The sequence below is a fragment of the Amblyomma americanum genome, chromosome 3, assembly GCF_052857255.1.
Source record: "Amblyomma americanum isolate KBUSLIRL-KWMA chromosome 3, ASM5285725v1, whole genome shotgun sequence".
Taxonomy (NCBI): Eukaryota; Metazoa; Arthropoda; class Arachnida; order Ixodida; family Ixodidae; genus Amblyomma; species Amblyomma americanum.
This window is the reverse complement of record NC_135499.1, coordinates 146,438,552-146,458,162: the sequence shown is the minus strand read 5'-3', so window position 1 is coordinate 146,458,162 and position 19,611 is coordinate 146,438,552. Positions and strand designations below refer to the sequence as shown.

Here is a 19,611-nt window from a genome sequence, read left to right as displayed (position 1 = left end):
CGAATATATTACGTGTATTGGCATTCATATTCCAGATAATTTCCTCGGGACCGAAAAAAGAGCAATGAAAAGTTTGGCGTAAGCGCGTTATCGGAAAGCATTGTCCCACTTCAATGGAACGTGCGCACCTTGTGTTGCAGGCCTGAAACACTTGTAGATGTCTTGTTTCACTACGAATGAATTCTACGAATGACGTCAGAATTAGCGTAAGCTCAGATACCTACAGAGGTAATCCGCAAGTACGTACAAGAGGTTGGGAAAAAACATCTCTCGGCCGCCTTATAAGTTATCTCTACATTGCTTTGTTCTTTGTCTCCGCTTCTTCATTTATCCGAGCGTCCCAAGTTCAGCAGATCTCTAGCGTCTCGCCCGTTATCTCGAAGTATTACGAGAGACGCAGAGATAACGACTGGAGTTCAGCTCGCAGCATGAAAACACGCCCGGCCATAGCCGCAGAAAAACGACAAGCTCGACGTGTGGTCTTAACATCTCGCCTAGATCACATGAACGTACCCCATTTGACAAAAGTAAACGAGCAACAGGTTTTGGTTCTCAACCGTATAACGGAGCTTATACGGCACCCCTAAAGAGCGAAAGGAGTCAAAACGTGAGGTCAAGGGTTCGCCTCATCTTACACCATACAGCTTCTTACTATTAACTAGAGGGAAAGCTGGCGCCCCGTCTATGGGAGTTTGCACGGAGCTTCCTCGAGACCACCTGTACCAAAATGGGCGCTCTAAGCGCAATGGGGCGGAGAGCTACCGTGTGCAGAACCACAACTTTTGGCCAAAAAATAATGAGAAAACAAACGTTGTACGATAATCAAGAATGCCCTAACATTCAATATCCTGTCTATAAATTGCAACAAACGAGCAGAAAAGCGTGTGGATGTAAAGTTTGTCCAAAATAAGCGATAACTTTCTCTCCTATTGCCCAAGTATTTCAGACCACAAAAGCCAATATTTCGTGCTTGACAAGCGCACTTTTAAAAAGATATGATTTTTTAATGTAGTTTAAACACTTTAAGATTTTTTTTATGGCACTTCGGAAAACAAACCTTTTATGGGCTTCGTATGCTGTTGCGTTTTCGCTACTATTGCTTTTGCGCACTACGTTTACGCCGAAGTCGTCTGCGCGCGGGCCGCGCCATGGATACGGAATGGGACATCTCAGTAACGCCCCTCTGCGTTCCTGAAAAAAACCAACTGTCCCGCACCAAGTAACCCATCGCCCCATGATGCTTTGAGCGCCCATGGTGGCTCAGGTGCAGCGCCGCCAGCTTTCCCTCTAGTTAATAGTAAGAAACCCTATGCCTTACACAGATTCAGAGCTTAAGGGTTGCCATAAGTGCTTCGCTATATACGCGGCTAAGAAACAAACCACCGTTGCCCGGTTACTTTTTGCAAAGACGGTATACATACAACGAGATTGCGGCAATTCAAGACTGCTCGCTGAACTACTGCTAGCGGAAAGCTACAAGCAACGATGAATGAAACATCTTATGTTAACAGATTACAATACGGGAATTGTTTTGTTTAGCGAATAAAGACAGCACAGGGAGGAAAGAAGTTTACAGGTGAGCGTTCGGTCCTGTCAAATTTGTTTCTTCCTGTGATGTCATTCTGCGCTAAAAACCAATTCCAATAATGCATCAAATACTCCTGCAAAAATGTTCTCCCAAGAGATTACAATCCCCGGGTAAGAACCAGACCCATGTCTTGTGTGTGGTCATTAGTTTTTCTTCGTTTTTCCTCAAGACAAATGACCTCACGTTTCAAAGTTCAATTCACGAGTAAAAAGTGAATTCTTGACAAGAAACTAAATGTTCGATCTCGTTATCTTTGTACATCAGGGTCTGGCATAGGATTTTGTTTCCGATATTTAATGCCTCTCTATGAAAACATTGGAAGCGGGGCAGCTGTCGCTATACATATAAGTGGTAAAGCATAATCTGTGATGAGTGTCATCAATATTTGAGTGCCTGCAAGCTATTGCTCTGCATTAAGAAAACTACTACAGGGTTCCCATCGCATGATATGCGCATGCGTAAAATACGCAAGAGCAAAAAGAACATAGCCCAAGACACGTGCGCCGACTTGTTTGGGCAAACATGCAAGCTTTGCACTTCATTAGCATCTCACAGGACAACCATATGACGCTGATGTGCTGTTAAGAACAACGATTTTATCAACTCAAGGTACTGTTGTAACGCGCCAACACAATAATAGAAGACAGTGGGCAAAGGCAATGCTAATAGTTAGTAGCTACTACTCTGACAGCGTTGCGTCTTTCCCTTGTGTTGTATTTTTTGTATGTACGTTACAGAAATACCTTGACGCCGAATCAACTATCCCAACTACCTGTTCTAATGAAGGACGCTCCGTAACGCAACTGTTCTAAGGATGAGCCGGCGGCTCAGTGACGAACATAGCCTTGTAGGGTCTAGGCGTTAGCATAGCATGTTCAGATCATTTCACTGCAGTCATTGCCGTGTACTGAAACATGGCGAAAATTTTCAGAGATAATCGTCATCATCATCATCAGTCTGATTACGCCCACTGCAGTCCAAAGGCCTCCCCCATATCTCTCCATTAACCCTGTGCTTTGCCAGCTGCGGCCACGGTATCCCCGCAAACTTCTTACTCTCATCCGCCCACCCAACTTTCTGCCTCCCCCTGCTACGCTTGCCTTCTCTTGCAATCCACTCCGTTACCCTTAAGGACCAGGGGTTATCTTGCCCTAGCATCGCATGCCCTGCCCAAGCCCATTTCATCCTCTTGATTTCGACTAGGATGTCATCAACCCGAGTTTGTTTCCTCACCCACTCTTCCCGCTTCCGGTCTCTTAACGTTGCACCTATCATTTTTCTTTCCATGGCTTGCTGCGTTGTCCTGAACTTAAGCTGAACCCTTTTCGTTAGCCTCCACGTTTCTGCCCCGTAGGTAAGTACCGGTAAGATAAAGCTGTTGTACATTTTTCCCTGGAGGGATACAGGTATACTGCCATTCATAATCTGAGAGAACCTGCTATACGCGTTCCACGCCATTCTTATTCTTCTAGTTATCTCTCCTGCGGGAAATAACAGCCTGCTAGTTTCCCTCCGGTAAATAACTACATCCGAGGGCGCAGAGACAATGCGTGTCATCAAATGCTGCGCAGGTTGTGGTCGCGTAGCGCTCTGCAACGCTATGTATAACACCCCTGTCCTCGCAATACAAGCACGAGAAGTCGCTCCGACTTTCTAGGGCTACGCGATACTATACGCGTGCATTTCGGCTATCGCGAAAAAAGAAAGGTGCAGTGGAGCGAGACGAGATGCACGCTACGCAACAAACGGCATGACGTCAAGGGGAACAAATGCTTTTCCGGCGTTTCCCGGGGACGGTTGACGACCGCGACAGCTCGGGGCCGCCGTGGAATTTATAGAAGCAAGCAGAGAGGCGCCAAGAGAAAACTCAAGAGCAGAAATAAACGACGGCAGACGGTCAGAAGCGGGGGCGGAAACGTCAGCCCAAAAATTCTCGATTTCTTTGTTTCTTTCTGCGCCAGGCCAGCATTCCTACCTCCCACTCAAGTTCTTGTTGCAACTGCGCGCAGAGTTTGGTTCAAAGAAGACGAATTGGTCACCGCAGTTGTGTAAATCCAGGCTGTGTGAGGTAACAATGACGCGGTTGCGGTGCAGGATTCCAAGTTTGAATTTATATCTATGCAGGTGTGGGTTGACACCGACGAACCTATGTGACGCATGTGGGAAAGTTGAATCTTTAGACCATTTTCTCCTCTACTGCCCAAAGTTCGCACTTCAGAGAAAGATTTACCTGGAGGTCCCTCTCTCCAGGTTAGGGCTCCCTTTATCTTTGCCAGTATTATTATTGTTTGGTGCGAACGCCAAGGGATGTGCATTGGGTTCTATTTGTGGGTTTCTCCACGATTACAAAATTGCAACTGGTAGGTTGATGTGCTAATTCTTTTAAAGTTCTAGGAGCTCTTCTTTTTCACCAAAATGCTGTCTGTTATTTAACTGCCAATATTGTTCTCTTGTTTTTATTCATTGATTTTTCAAAATTCACGATTGGTGCTACATTTTTGTCATCATCTTCCACGGAAACTTCTTTGTTTATTCAACTGCACCTTGGCCAATCCTCCCGCGTGGGTATGTGCCATATACCTGGGATGAAGAAGAAGAAGAAGAAGAAGAAGTTGTGCAAGCGAGTTCGGCGAGATATGGATGATATCTTATGGCGAAGTTCAGCCATGGAATTTTATCTTAACTTCGTTCTTTAACATATCCTGCCCACGAATGCATGCAACGGGATTCGAAGTAGAAGCGAAGGATACGCCACTCGGTGAACAGTGCAAACCAGCACGTTTTCCAGTTTTGTGGGTGCGGTATTAAGACTCAAGCGAACGCCGCACTCCTATAAAATAAAAAATAGATTCATATGGGCACGTAATTTCATTATGTTTTGGCAATGTTACAGCGTTGCCTCCTACTGTTCCCTCCTCATGTTGAGCGGCTCCGGTTGATGGCTTTATCGGAAGTGGCGGCATTTCCCGTCTGGTGACGTCACTTTCCTCCAGCCAATCAGTGAATTTAGCTTCCGGCGACATTTTTTTCCCCCGACGAGGCTTTTTATGCTATCGCATTAATAAAGAGGCGCGGCTCTCACGCCTAAAACATAAGTATTGTTGTCGCACACATTGCAAGTGGTCAAAACTGGCTTGCTTACCCGTACAAGACAAAAGTTGCCATGTAAGGGAGACGATAAAACACTTATCAGAGTTTTTTTATTGAATTTTTATCCTGTTGTTTTCAATTATATTTGCGATTCTTGGTGTTGAAATAATTACCGCACATACAGTCTTCTTGTGTACACAGTCCTGTCGTTACCGATGATAAAAAAAACGCTCCCAGAATAGGTCAACGAATCCTAGTATACCTTCAACCGCTGCTCGTCCGGCACCTTACACAGCTTTACAGAAACTGCTATGTACCGTCCCTTGCTCGAGTGGAAAGGTAGTTCCTCGTGAACGGGTCACTGGCTCCTCAGTGTCTGCGCACCTCTTCATAATTACGGTGCATTATATACTTTCTTTAAGCCATCAAACGTCATTGATAGGCAAACCTAAAGCGGTGTGCTGGCGCTGTAAATATCCTGAGCACTTGTCCTGCCTTCTGTGAATGCGCCGTGAATGTAACGAGTTTCTTTAAACCTCAGAATGTGGCGTTTGCCGGGTTAAAAGGTTTAGCGAATAGTTATACGGCGCACTTCCTCAAGGGATCGCTTCTTTACGCCCGTTAGACAATAAGCTCGATATCAAAAAAATTATGAGCACATAAGGCGCAGAGAACTGAAAGATCGGGCATATACACAGATGCTTCAACAACAGCTACACAGCTGACAGCTGAAAAGAAAAAAATACAAAAGACAACATCCACGAAGCGTCACCGCAACAGCTGTCGCATGGTTTAGCTATCCACTAGAGCATTTCTCGGCTTCCACACGCGCGACTTGAGCAAAAGAATGGTTCTCGTGCGCGCGCTCCCGAGCAGCCGGAATGCGTGGCGCAGGGAACCCTATACAGCGGCAGCGCGAAGAGCCTGCCAGACAAGCAAGAGGCGCACAGATTTGACCTGCTGTGGTGAATAAGAGGTCAGGGCGTTTAGCTTATGAGCACGAGGACGTGAGATGGAGTCGAGGTCGAGGCGACCGCACTTGGGAGAAGGAGAAAGGCAAAGGTCGACCGTATGCTGTGCGATATCAGTGCACGTTAGCTCCAGGTGGTCAAAATGTATTCGGAGTCCTCGACAACCACTTCCATTTTTTTATCTGGCTTCTTTCGCTCCCTTCTTCACCCCTTCCCTCGCAGCGTGGTTCAGCTGTCCAAAGAGAATAGGGTCATTACTGTGTTGTTGTTTTTTTGTCTCCTCGAGTTGAACCGATCGCTGCACTGCTGCAGCTATGCTCAATATATTGCTCGGGGTGAGTGCGGAGTTTTGCATAGCGTAACTCAAAGCAGTGTCGTGACGTCAACTGATTTCCCCGAAGCTCGAACACCTGCTCGCGTGCCAGCAGTCTCCGTCAGAGACAACGTCAAGAGGAATACAACTTGTGTCATGAAAGTAGCTGTATATCTACGCATTGGTCTGAGATGTATCGAAAAGATGTTTCTGTATTACGGCCGACAAGTCACTGTCATTGCTCCGTGCAGCCGTCATCTGTTCAGAACTGGACGATGCTTCCCGCTCAATGTTGCTCCGTAGCAGATGTATTACATCAGCATGTTGTTCGTGGAGAAAAAAAAAACAGCTCAATCGCAAACAAGCGCAACGCGCATGCGTGCTGCACTTGTACAAGAGTAAAGAACTAACCGCATGAAGGGATAATCCGCAGCGCCGGGCGATGTCTTGGCGCGATGCAGCCGGAGCCGCAGAGCTACTGTCGCTCATGTTATGGATTTCCAGAAAACTTTGCACATCGCCTAGGAGTGTCACAAAAAAGCAGAAGACTTTGCGAGTATTCGACTTCATGCCCTTTTTCCGAAAGACGCTCGTTTGGGCAACTCCAGCGAAGAAGCTGCTGATCAAAGCTCGCTTCATCATGACCCATGCATCGAAACAGTTCATTAACAGTTCAGCATCTGAAGATGTTTGAGTAAGCTGACTTTATCTGAAAAACCTGGTCGGAGTAGTGAAACAGGAAAGGGCGCTATGGTGTATGTCTCGCGCTCCTTGCATGTCTCGACATCCCCTAAATGTAGTTTGGCGCTGTTGGTCAGTGTCCCTTATAAAAATGAAATGTACTACCAAAGATAGCTTTTCATCAACACATTTTTTGTGCGTTATGCTGTTTAACATCTTAAAGATGGGATGCTAGCGCAGTTATTCTTTCTTTATAACACCTGGTGGCTTTGAAAGCTGAAGCAGCGGCAACCGAGCAACACTCAAAACGTGCCGCCCTGTCTCCAAGTCTTGTGGCTTCATGCGGGTGTACCAGCGGCCGCGGTAGAAGACAGCCTTCGCCATCGTAAACAGACCCCTCCAACATCGAAGGGAGAAAAAAGTTTCCGCAAAAATACTGATATTTAGCTATTTCTCTAGTAAATTTGAAACTCACTTTTGGATATCATACGCCAAGAGGAAAACTAGTCAGCAAACATGAAAGCGTCTGCTTGTCACGTCACATATAATTTTGCAGTAATACTTAATTGCGTGCTCAAACTTTGTTTCCTTTCATACTGGCGGAAACATTGCCTCATACGGTTACCGTTCTAGTGCTCGCTCTTCTACACCTTTGTAACAAAAGAACTGTTGCGCGACCAAGACGAACACAAGACAGAGGCACACAGGACTAGCGCTAAACTTCATCTAACTTTATTCACTGGCACGTCTGTGAATCTATACAAATCGGAGATGGCATATCTTGAACGGTTCTGTTGATAGTGGTGTGTGTGACCTGGTATCTGCACGTGATCGGGTTTTTTTCCCTTATATTTGCTGCGCTGCCAGTGAACAAAGTTAGATGAAGTTTAGCGCTAGTCCTGTGTGTCTCTGTCTTGTGTTCGTCTTGGTCGCGCTACAGTTCTTTTGTTACAGTATACACCATCTAACCCAACAAAAAGTTCTTCTAAACCATTCTACACCTTTGCACACTTTGCAGCTTTGGGTCCATGCGAGACCTATATTTGCATGTACTAATACGTTTAAATAAGACGCTTGATATTATGTTGCCTGAAATTTATTTTTGCGCGACAAAGCTACACTTTGGTTGCGGAGGGTTCCGGGAGGGCTTCCGGTAATTCCTAGCACTCCTTAACGGGCGCTGTTTCTTAACGAGCGTCTTAACACGCGCCAAAATTCACTGCGCAAAGCGCTTCTGCATTTTGTCTCCATCAAAATTTGCCTCCCACGACTGAGCATCGAACCCGAGAGCTGAGTTGGTCAATGCCATATCTGCACTGAGCCATCGCTGCATGTCGTATGCTGTCTACTCAAGTCCCCATCATCTAGTTCGGCCCGCCGTCCTATACGAAGCACGGCAGAGAGCTGGTGAGCCAAGCGGTACCGAAGGAGACTTCGGCTCGCGTCACACGAGTTCGTCACCGGGCGGCTGTCACGCGACGCGGCGCAGTCCACATTCTCGCATTGCATGCACGGGGGTCGCTCTCTCGGCCGTCGGCAATCCGGGATTGGATTCGCAAGCGTCCGTGCGGTACAGTGGTGCACTCCGCTTGCGCGTCTTATAATCGACGCGTCTTATAAGTGACGACAGTTCGGAATGCCTATCATGTCTCGCTGATTTCTGCGCGTCAGGTGAGCAGTGTCCGATAAAACGCATCAATAAGTATTCATCGAGTGCTCAGGCACTTTAGTGCGTCGCAGCATGCACGGCGAGACCCTGAGGGCTCCTGCGTCATCGCCAGCACGGTTGACATTTTTAAAGTGGGCTTTTGAAAATGCTCGGCTGATAAAAAGTGTAGCGCGCACAAGAAACTGCCCGATGCTGCAGAATTTTTTTTTAATAACTTAATAGAGAGCTAAAACGCTGATAGAAATAAAGATATCAAAGCTATCGAGAAAGCACTTAGCGATGCGTGCAATAACTCGTCGATACGAGATTATCGATAAGGCGTGGACGTAGTACATTCGAGCGCGTACGAAGAACAATGCATGCACTCAGGCGACGCATATCGACTACGAGCTAAGGGGCTCCGCGAAAGTATTAATTGCTGCTTAAGTTTCGCGTCGTGGCATTTAATCTGGAATGATAAAAAATGCACCCCCCCCCCCCACACACACACACACTCACTTCACACTTGACTGACGCGTGAGGAATTGAGAGCTAAAAGATAACATCTCTTGTTTGGTTTGGTTTATGGGGGTTTAACGTCCCAAAGCGACTCAGGCTATGAGAGACGCCGTAGTGAAGGTCTCCGGAGATTTCAACCACCTGGGGTTCTTTAACGTGCACTGACATTGCACAGCACACAGGCCTCTAGAATTTCGCCTCCATCAAAATTCGACCGCCGCGGCCGGGATCGATAACATCTCTTGTTCATTTCTACAATAACTGCATTGCCTTCTTTAGTCCGCGCATGTTAGAAACAGTTAGGACCAAAGTAACGCTTGAAGGATGGTTGCAGTGAACGAGAGTACGCATTGAAATCATCATCATCATCGTCATCATCATCAGCCAGACTACGCCCACTGCAGGAAAAAGGCGCCTCCCATATCTTTCCAAATAGTTCTGCCCTGTGCCAGCTGCAGCCACCCTATCCCCGCAAACTTCTTAATCTCATCCGCCCACCTTGGCTTTCTGTCGCCCACTGCTACGCTTGCCTTCCCTTGGAATCCAGCCCATTACTCTTAAGGACATATGGGTTATCTTGCCTTCGCATTGCATGCCCTGCCCAAGGCCATTTCTTCTTGATGACATAATTTTGTTAATTATGTAATGAAATTATCAGGCATCAGGAAATTTACAACGTAAGAGCAGACCGCACAACTATGAATATAATTCACAACGATCATGCGCAAATGGATGACGACCAGTTAAGTTAGGCTGTCCGCCCGGTGGAGTCATGCAGGCGAGTTCCAGTGAACCCTACATGCCTTAACTTTTTACTTTTTCCCCCCTTTTTCCATCTCTCCAGCTTCAAGCAACAGCTGACAAGCACGCAACCACAGTTAAATTGCAAATTTAACTTCCAAAATAGCTGATTTTGAGGATAGATCACGCAGAAACAATTTATTATTTTTCGGCTTGTCAGACACTGGCAACGAAACTGGCCGAAACAGAAAAGTTGGTTTCAGAGTTATGTAGGGACAATCTCGACGTCACAATCAACCCCATGGATGTTGAAAGAGCGAGCAGGCTTGGAAAGTTTCAAAACGACAAGAAACGGCCGATCATCGTTAAATTCGCTGCCTTTAAAACTAGAGAGAAAGTTTTCTTGTGCTAAGAAACTAAAGAACACTGACTATAGTAACTCGAAAGAATACTCAGAACGTACTCTCTTTGTCAGGAAACAGTTGCAAGCATTTGCGAAACTCCACCCACAAACGTACAAACTCCGCCATAAAAAACTAGTCATTCATAACACTGTTTATATTTTCGACCATGCTTCACAGAAAGTCGTCCCCCGCACGCCATAGCTACTGCAAAATCTCCCGTCAGTGTAGACCTCTCCTGTTCCATTAAAGTCCCTTCTCCTCCTGTCAGTGCGAAGATCAGCTCCTTGTCCTTCATTTACACTAATATCTGAAGCCTCCTGCCCAAGCATGACGCCCTTGAAAGTCTTGCGCGCGCAATAGATAGCCACATAATCATACTCACTGAAACCTGGCTAACATCATCTGTACATGACTCTGCAATATTTTCCGTTTTTTCTACCTACACTATTTTCCGTCGCTATAGAAGAAATAGACCTAGAGGAGGCCTGCTGATAGGAAGAAATGATTCGCTTCGTTGTTCTGAAATTAAAATTCCGTCCCCTCAAGAAATATTGTTCATTCAGTGCCACACTTCATTTCCTCCCGCAATCATTGGAGTTTGCTATCGTCCACCTGATTTAACCGGTTCTTTTGTTGCTAATTTCCACGAAGCACTTCGCGTGATAACCGCGGCTCATCAACATACTCTCATTGTTCTTCTCGGCGACTTTAACTTTCCTTCAATAGTCTGGTCCGACTTTTCCACCACAACTTGTAACAATAACATCGAAAGGAATTTTGCCAGCCCGTGTCTAACCTTTGGTCTATTCCAAATCGTATCAAACCCGACAAGACGAAGCAATAATTAATCCAACATACTCGACATCGTGTCAACTTCACACACTGATAACGTTTCGCCGCTACTTCATTTACCAGCACTCAGGGACCATTCTGTAATTAAATCCACGTACTCCTGCCAGTTGTCACGCACAAAAAAAAATCTACCAAAAACATTAACACTGTACGACAAAGACAACTATGCAGCCATTAATTCCGAACTAGCTGATTTCTGCATGTGGTTTCTCCGAGATTTTCCAGAACGATCAATCGGAGTTAACTGGTCCCTTTTCAGAAACAAGATGCATCAACTAATAGATAAACACGTCCCTACTGTCACCGTCACCGAAAAACCATCGTCGCCATGGTTCAACAAAGAGCTAGAAACGTCGCAGAAATAAAAAGAATAGGTTTTTTTCGATCCGCAAAACGCTTTGATACCGCATATGCACGGGAAAGATATTATTCTGCAGAAAAAAAACATACTTATCAGGCAAAACTAAACGGGCATTTTTTTGGTCTGTCCAACCTACCACGCTGCACACCAACCCCTGCAAGTTCTGTAAAACCATATACTCATCCCATTCTAAGCCTCTAGCATTACATGACAACGACAACCTTATCCCGGAACACGAATCTAGCCACGCTCCTAATAACTTTTTCTTCAGTTTTTACAAGCGAACCCGACGGTGACATACCGGAATTCCCAGCTCTCGGCCACCCAGTTATGCCGCATATTACATTTGATGCTAATGGAATCACGAAACTCATTGAGTCATTGAAACTTACAACTTCATCTGGTGTTGACGGCATACATTTTAAAATAAAAAGTACTAAAAACGTTCTAAGCATAATATTGCGCCACCTCTTTCAGCAGTCCATATCAACAGGTGGCCTTCCACAAGATTGGAAAGTTGGTAAGATCATTCCAGTCCCCGAAAAGGACTCACCTGTTTCATGCAAAAATTACCACCCCATTTCTCTCACAAGCGTCTGTTCGAAACTAATGGAACATATTTATTCGCACATAGTCAAATTCTTCGTCCCCGTAAATTTTTTTTCATACTAACCAACATGACTTTTTGAAAGTACATTCATGTGACTCTCAATTGGTTCTCTTTGTTAACGCCTAAGCTCCAATCTTGACCAAAACATCCCTACTGACACGCTCTTCCTTGATTTCAAAAAAGTATCACATAAAAGATTGCTACTAAAGCTATCGTGCCTAAACCTTAATCCGTTAGTATTGGAATGACTTTGTAACTTCTTGACGAACAGACATCAATTTGTCTATGCTAATAATTATTCTTCTCGTAGCCCGGCCTTTCCAGGTGTACTTCTAAGTACAGTCCTAGGACCTTTGCTCTTCCTCGCATACATTAATGATCTTCCTTCCAATATCTCCTATGTTGTAGGTTTATTTCCAGACGATTGTGTAATTTACCACCCAGTCACTAACTGTACTGACGTTGGCATTCTTCAACAAGATTGTTATCGAATTTAAACTTGGTGCAAACGTTGGTTAATGTCGCTTAATACTTTCCAAAACATGTTTATTTCATTCCATCGTCTGCAGGTGTATACTCCTCCTAAATATGCTCTTTTTTGTTCAGAAATGTCGTCCGTCTCTTCCTGTAAGTGCTTGGGTATTACTGTAACTCGAAACCTAATATGGTCATCTCATATCATGAACATCACTAACGAGGCTAATCGCACCCTTGGTTTCATACGGCGCTATCTACGATTTGCCACCCCATCCATCAAATCATTAGCATACCTAACTTTTCTCTGTCCTAAACTAGAATACGCTCCAGCAATGTGGGATCCTCACCAGTCTTACCTCTTTAACCTTAGAAAAAATGCAAAATCGTGCTATCCGCTTTATTTATTCTGATCATTCGTAGTACACTAGTGTGTCTGCTTTAAAATCTAGCGCCAACTCACCCAGCCTTGAAACGCGAAGAAATATTTCTCGATTGTTCCTCTTTCATGTGTTCTATCATTAATCTTTAGGAGAATCAGCCATATCAATCATATGACTGATATCAGTCATATCACATGCTTATCGCCTCTCAAGCCGTATTAGTCACCATAAGGCCGTCAACGCCCCCTACCACCGCTCATTCTCCATTTTTTGTGACGTCATCCCGGGACTGGAATCATCTACCACAGGACGCCATGCATCATATCAACGCCCTCCATTTTAAGAACACTATCAAGACCATCGTTGTTTAACTGCCATGTCCATCCCTCATGTAATGCCCCATACCAGGGGCGTTTGAGGTAATAAATTAAAAAAAAAAGGAATGCGCGCGGCGATCTTACGCGGCACAGAAAGGGACGACGCCACCCAAGCGGGAGACCGCGCGAAAACTTTGCGTAAGAGAAGAATGCCACTTTCGCCGCTACGGTCGGAAGCCCTGTCATACGCTTCCGGCTGCTGTAGCAGCGCTCGCGCGGTCCGCAGAAGCCACGCCATACATGGAGAGAGCCTTTGAAATGTCGGCGGTCGCGCGCGGAATGCCTTCCACCCACGTGCGCGATGGAGAGAAATTCTCAAAGTGACGACAGGGACCGCGTGCCGAAAAAAAATTAACAACCACGAACATGGTAGCGATGAGCCATTTTAGCGACAAAGCACGCTGCTCTGTATTGAGGATACTCAACACACCTGTATCGTTCAATAAAATTAAGGAAATTCTAGTATCTAGTAGTAGATGCGGTATGCCGCCCGACAAGGGCATGCTCGCGAACTCACCGAGAAACACGAGGTAAGGGTTGAAAAGAAGCGTGAAGTTAGGCGTCGCCGTGTGCCAGAACAACCATTTACTACTGGGGCCGATGCCTAGTTTGCGAAGCACTTCGTGCAAAACGAGTTCGCAGTGAGCTGCGTCGTATTATGACGAATGATCTCGCACTGCATGGACAAATAGCGTAGTGGTTTCTGCAACATTTTTTTTTGTTATCTCACTCACAAGAGGTCATGTATGGATCAACGAAGCACTAGCAGACGCGCAGCTTTATCAGGCACTGCGCGGGCCTATCTTAAAGTGCTGTCACAGAAAAAAAAGTTTAGCGGCCAATAAACGCTATCGGAACCGTTTGACAAAAGCAGTGCATCATTAAAATTGTCCACTTAAAAGCTCAAAAAAAAAAACGCAAATGAAGACGATGGCAAGAAAATACTGTTCTTATTTTCCCAACACTGCGTTTGCTTGTCTTTGCTTTCTTTCATTTCATCCCTCCCTTTTATAGCCCTCGGTAATCACGCATAAGCTTTCTTACCTTGAGACATCATTTGTGGGGCTCGCGGAGCTGGCTTGTATTATTTCTTTCTTCTCTCACCTACGCCCTAAAACGACATCTACTCGGGGCTAGTAATCTGTGCAAGACAAGCGCGCAGAAACATTTTTCCATGTGTTATAGAGCACACAAGGCACTCGGGCGCTTCAGTTTTCGCAGCACGTTTCTGCTGCCTTTGGCACCATTTCTATATTTTTTCTTTATTGCTGCGCTACCTCGCAGTCATCGCGTCAGACGCGATGATTTTGAATGTCAAGTCACAAGACGACGACACGAACGTGGTGAAGCTTGAGATGCCGACAATAGAAGACGCGAATCGCGGAATGTATGCTTTATGACACATAAGCAACTAAGACTATCAAGGGCAAACACGATGTTGAAAATTCGTTTATTTTTTTACTATAATTTTCCATTTATACTTTAAGAGATTTGCTTCTTCTAAAAACCTAAAGATAGGAGAAATATCAAGAAGACCATTTCCATCTAAGAGCAATGCTGGATAGAATGGCATGTGTTCATTGTAGAACACAGCAAAAAGCTTTTACTCAGTGTTTCCAATTACCTGCACGAAATTAAATCATGGTTTATTGTTAGCTCATCTCCACATAATTCACATAGTGGCTTGTCGTGTTTTGTCAATATGAAGTTATGTGTAAGATAAGTATGCGCCCTATACGAAGGCGGTGGAGAGTCACTGTCTTGAAACGTCCCTGGTGTCTGCAAGACTTCATTCACCTAAAACCAGATTTAACAAGTGTACCTTTTCTTTTTCAAGCATACTGCCATTTTTTTGTATTCATTTATGGTGTACAAAGTTCATACAATCTTTTAAATGGCATTAGCTTGAGCAGCGCACAAGTCTGCTCTCTCGTTTTTTGTTCCGACATGACTCAGATCCCACGAAAGTCCTTGAGCTGTGGCTGTTATGCTGCGTGTGATGTCACCAAGTAACGGAGTGATTGCAACTCTGGAGTGAATACCTTAAGTACACTTAAACAGCGTGTGTAAATATTAGTTTGTGAGGTTTTCGCTCCCTACTACTTCTACGGCCACACAGACGTCGTATCATTCGCCAGTGAACACAGATGCACACTGCGGAACTCTTACTGTTTCTTCCCAATTTCCTCGTAGGACTGCGCTTAATGTAAACATCTGTTTTGAACCATCAGTATAACAGTCCATGAAGCAGCTGTATTTTTCTTGGAGTGCTAGAAATTCTTGTATGATATGTTGTTGTGAAGTCTTTTTTTACGGAACTGTGTAAGAGTGAAATAGCAGATTACAGAAAAACTGTACCATGGAGATAGTAGATCTCGTCTATGGGCAATGGCAGGCAATGTGTCCAGTACGCCGAGATTCTGGTGACATCTCTTCAAATCGCAAACGCAGTGGCCTGGTAGCTTCAGGTTTGTTGCTTAATATAATTCCAGAAGGACACTTCGTTACTACTGGATAGCAAAAAGAAGCGACACTTAATGCACGGTGCCTGCGTGTTTAGCCGCTACGGGGGTTATCAAGATTGGAGTGGATATGCATAGGAGCATTTAGTTTGCCTCTAAGGTGATCAGAAATTTTGGTCAGGCACATTCGGGTACTCCTTGGGTAAACTGTATTATAATAATGATTCAGCAATTACTTAACTCTTAGTGCTTTGTTCCTGCTTCCTGATTGTCGCCGGTGCCGTGCAGCAGCATTTCCACCAAAGAAGTGTCCTCTACCGCAGGGTATGCCGCAACCAGCGAACACTAACGTCAGTACGTTGGGTACCCCTTTTTCGAATGCGTAAACGCACTCGGACGCACCGCAGTAACGAGATTCTTCAAGACATTCATAAAGACACCATTCAAACTCTCGATATTGCTTCGCGGCCAGTTCAAGATGAGGCATATCTCCATATGCAAACGTAGTTTTACTGTAGTCTGTGCCATCGTAAAGTTACGCAATCCGGAACGAAGGACCTTCAATCCTGAGAAAACGTTTCATCATTCGGGCTTAGTTTTCTAAATGTGATTTCGAATTGCGTTATTCTGATTTGCCACATCTAGCGATTCGCCTCAGGATCTATAAAACATTGTGCACGTGCTGTGGTGATAACAAATAAAATCTAACTCACAGCGCACACTTTTAAACAAATCTGGAAAGCAAGCTACTGAAAGTGCGCGTACAGCCGGTTTGATGAGAAAAAACGCTCGCCTGAAGAAGGGCGGCAGGCGCCCGCTTGGGCGCTGACATTCTTTTCAATAAGATCGGGGGATTTGTTTACGCGGACACGCTATAGTTGCGTCGGGAGAAATTGTTCAGGCTTAACCGGAGACTGCGTTGCCGGGCGAAGAGATGTGGCTCCCGCCGCGGTGCGCTCGTACTGAAAGCCGAGAACCCTCGGTCTCTCGATTCGGCTTGCAAGCACGTTCCTATGCCGACTGCGCGGTGCGTCGTTAGAACAACGCTGTAAGCGCCTCCGTCTTAAGCGCAAATTATCTCGAAAGATTAAAAACGGGGAGGAAAAGACAATTGTATAGCGGTATATCAAAGATAAGTATTGACGCAGGCAATCTTGTTGAAGACGTAGGTGCGTAACGTTTGACGGGATAGAACAATGGGCGCGTATGATTTCAACACTCGGCGTTCCACCGCTATCAGGTCGAGCACCACTCGCCTAGCTTTCCGTACCATGATTGCTCGAACGACGTCACAGCTTACACCCTCACGTTCTTCACACCTGGTTCTGAAAACAATTAAATCAAATTCGGGGGTTGTAACGTCCCGAAGCGACACATGTGCTATGAGGAACGCCGTAGCGGAGAGCTCCGGATCAGTTTAGGCTACCTGGGGTTTTTTGTAACTTTCACTGACGTCGCACTGCACGCAAGAGTTTTTGTACTTCGCCTGCATCGGAATGCGCCTGCTGCTGTCTGGACCGAACCGCGACCTTTACATCGGCATCCGAAAGCCGAAGCCACTGAGAACAGTTCAAATTGAAAATGACCCGTTGTACAATTTTGTAGCCCTTGCAGCACGTTTCGGCGCCGTCACAGAGATCAAAATGTTTGGCTCAAAACACGGGTAATGCGCAACCGCGTCGCCTTTCCGTTAACGAAGGTGAGATTCCAAACTAGAGCTGACATGTTAGGAATGCAGCGCGGGAAATTCAAACAAGCTGCGCTGCGCCAGGTGCGTAAATTCCTACGAGCCATCCTGTCATCTCTTGTCGGCACGCCTTTCCGGGCGTTCGCGCGTGTCCGTTTGAACAGGCCGTGCCACGCGCGAGAGATGCGGCCGTGCGCCCATCGTCGCCTTGTCGGAATGACGGGGGTGGAATGACACGAAGCATCATGTGCCTCGGTCGTTACCACAACAAACGAGCGAAAGCCCCTGCAATCCAACGAAAGGGAGCGTCAGTACTTGCGTCAGTGATATACCGACTTGGACTTGGTACCTACTTGGTATACAGTCAGTGGCATATCACCAGTGGTATACCGTCAGCGGTACACCGCCAGTGGTATACCGTCAGCGGTACACCGTCAGCGGTATGCCGAAGTCTAGTACGCGCGTCACGACGCTGAAGTTATTTCACGTGGCGTCTAGCCGCAGTTTCATTACATAACGGGCCGACAAATAAACAGCAGATGTCAGAGTTTCAAGGACGCCTACCGGGACCCAATCGGCTGCAGTTAATTTGCTTGAAAACGGAGCGTTAACTTATCGCAGCTGCCCCCAGTGACGACCACATGCGCTAAGAATGAGTTCTTGTGCTTGCATGCCCTCTGTACACCCAGATAACAGTCCAAGCTTCGACTGTGTCTCTTGGTTTCAGGATCCTTGGGGCTGATTAGCGAGAGTGCTTTGAAACAACTTTCTCGGACAGCTACGTGATGAAGAGAATGACATAAGCGTGTAACTGAACGTGCTTAGAGGACAGACTCCCTCGTTGGCATCCCCATTCCACCAGACAATCAGGAGACGCCGGTAGCGCACTCTGATAAACGCCGCTAAGAAGTTAGAACTCTCGATCACGAGCAAAAAATTTGACTACCGGCGTCCTGTGCCGTCCACTGTACATTTCGCTCTCATATTCTACTTGCAAGCCGCGAAACTGCTCTGCACGAAATGTTAGTTCTTCGTATACAAGCAAATCTTTACTGTTGCATACTAACGCCGCAGAAATTGGCTTAAGCTTCTGCTTGCTTTGTCGCACGCAGACAGGCAAGCTTTGCCCTTTGCTCCAGCGTCCACGAAGAATGCTATAGGCAGTTCAGATAGGTAGCCTCAAAAAGGCCTTCCAACTGCTGCGTGTCAATAAGGTGCTTCCCCGGTGATTTTAGGACTTTAGGAATTTAGGACACGCCGAATACCGTACAAAACAGACAACTTAAATTCGTAATCACCCGACAGTGGTTCAGATAGCGGCCAAACTGGTACCCAGACGCTTGATGGTACGTTTGCATTTTTTTTTCGCAGTTGCGATAATACCGTTCCCGAAAAAGGAGGGCGGGACAGTGGCCGCGACCGTTGCGACCAGCAACTCGTCCCACACGGTGGTTCCTGTAAAGACCACTGCGGTGAAGGGGGACAGCAGCTCGACAAAGGGCACTGACCTGCGTGAGTCCCGCTATGGACCCTCGTCCGCTGTAGTGCAGCTCGTCCAGCGTCGGTCGGCTGATGTGTCCGTGCACCGACATCACGTTGCGGTAGTGGTCGACGCGCGGCAGCGCTTCGTGCGTGTAGTGCAGCAGGCTCTTGACGTTCACCGTGTCGTACACGGTGCCGTAGTTGGCCAGCTCGGTGGGCGACGTGGACGCGCTGGTCACCAGGCACGGGGGGCCGCCGCCACCCATCGAGGCGGCCGCCACCGCGGACCCCTCGTCGTCGGGTGCCATCGCCTCGTTCACGTAGTCCACCTTGGCTACTTGGAAGCGCGACTTCTCCGCCATCGCCGAGCCCTGCTCCTCTTCGCCGCGCTCCGACAAACACAATAAAGCAAGGCTCGAAATCTGGTTCGAGCGGAGTGATTAATTAACGGTTGTAATTAGCGGTGCGCGAGGCGCGCTTTGTGCCGATCCGCCCGCCAGCGAGCGCACGGCGAGTCTAGAGGTTCGAACCGCAGACACGCGGCGCAGCGCGACTTATAAGCGCGCGGTGCGGGAAGCGAAGAGATGAACGCCGCCGCTGGCTTTGCTTTCCTTCTTCTCCTTTCTTCCCTCCTTCTTCTGCATCTCACCCTCCGCTTCGCTTCGCGGCCGCGCGCCGTCAGCGAGCATTGCTGTGCGCGCGCGCGCGCCAATCTTCTCTCTTTCTCTCACTCTCCTTTGTTCTCTCTTTCTCTTTCCCTCGATGTCGTCAGCGACGCCACCGCTGCTGTTGCGTTCAAAGTTCCCGCCACCCACTGCTTCGCCGCGCAGCTGGTGCTGTCGTATGAAAGAGCTGTCAAGTTGTTCACCAACGACGCTGAAAAATCGAGCGAATCACCCTGCAAGTGTTTTTAATTGTTAATACTTCCACGGCTTGGTGACAGACGAGATGCTTTGTGCCGCCACCTT

At 46.7% G+C, this 19,611-nt stretch overlaps 1 protein-coding gene across 1 annotated transcript in view; it reads right to left on the bottom strand.

The window, feature by feature from the left end:
• The window catches only part of LOC144125109 (bumetanide-sensitive sodium-(potassium)-chloride cotransporter-like), a 74,601-nt gene extending 55,263 nt beyond the window's left edge, over positions 1–19,338 (bottom strand). Inside the window, exon 1 of the mRNA XM_077658204.1 lies at positions 18,670–19,338. Coding sequence (XP_077514330.1) covers positions 18,670–19,005 — 336 coding nt within the window. The 5' untranslated portion in view covers positions 19,006–19,338. The remainder of the gene's footprint in view (positions 1–18,669) is intronic.
• Positions 19,339–19,611: the final 273 nt, after the last annotated feature.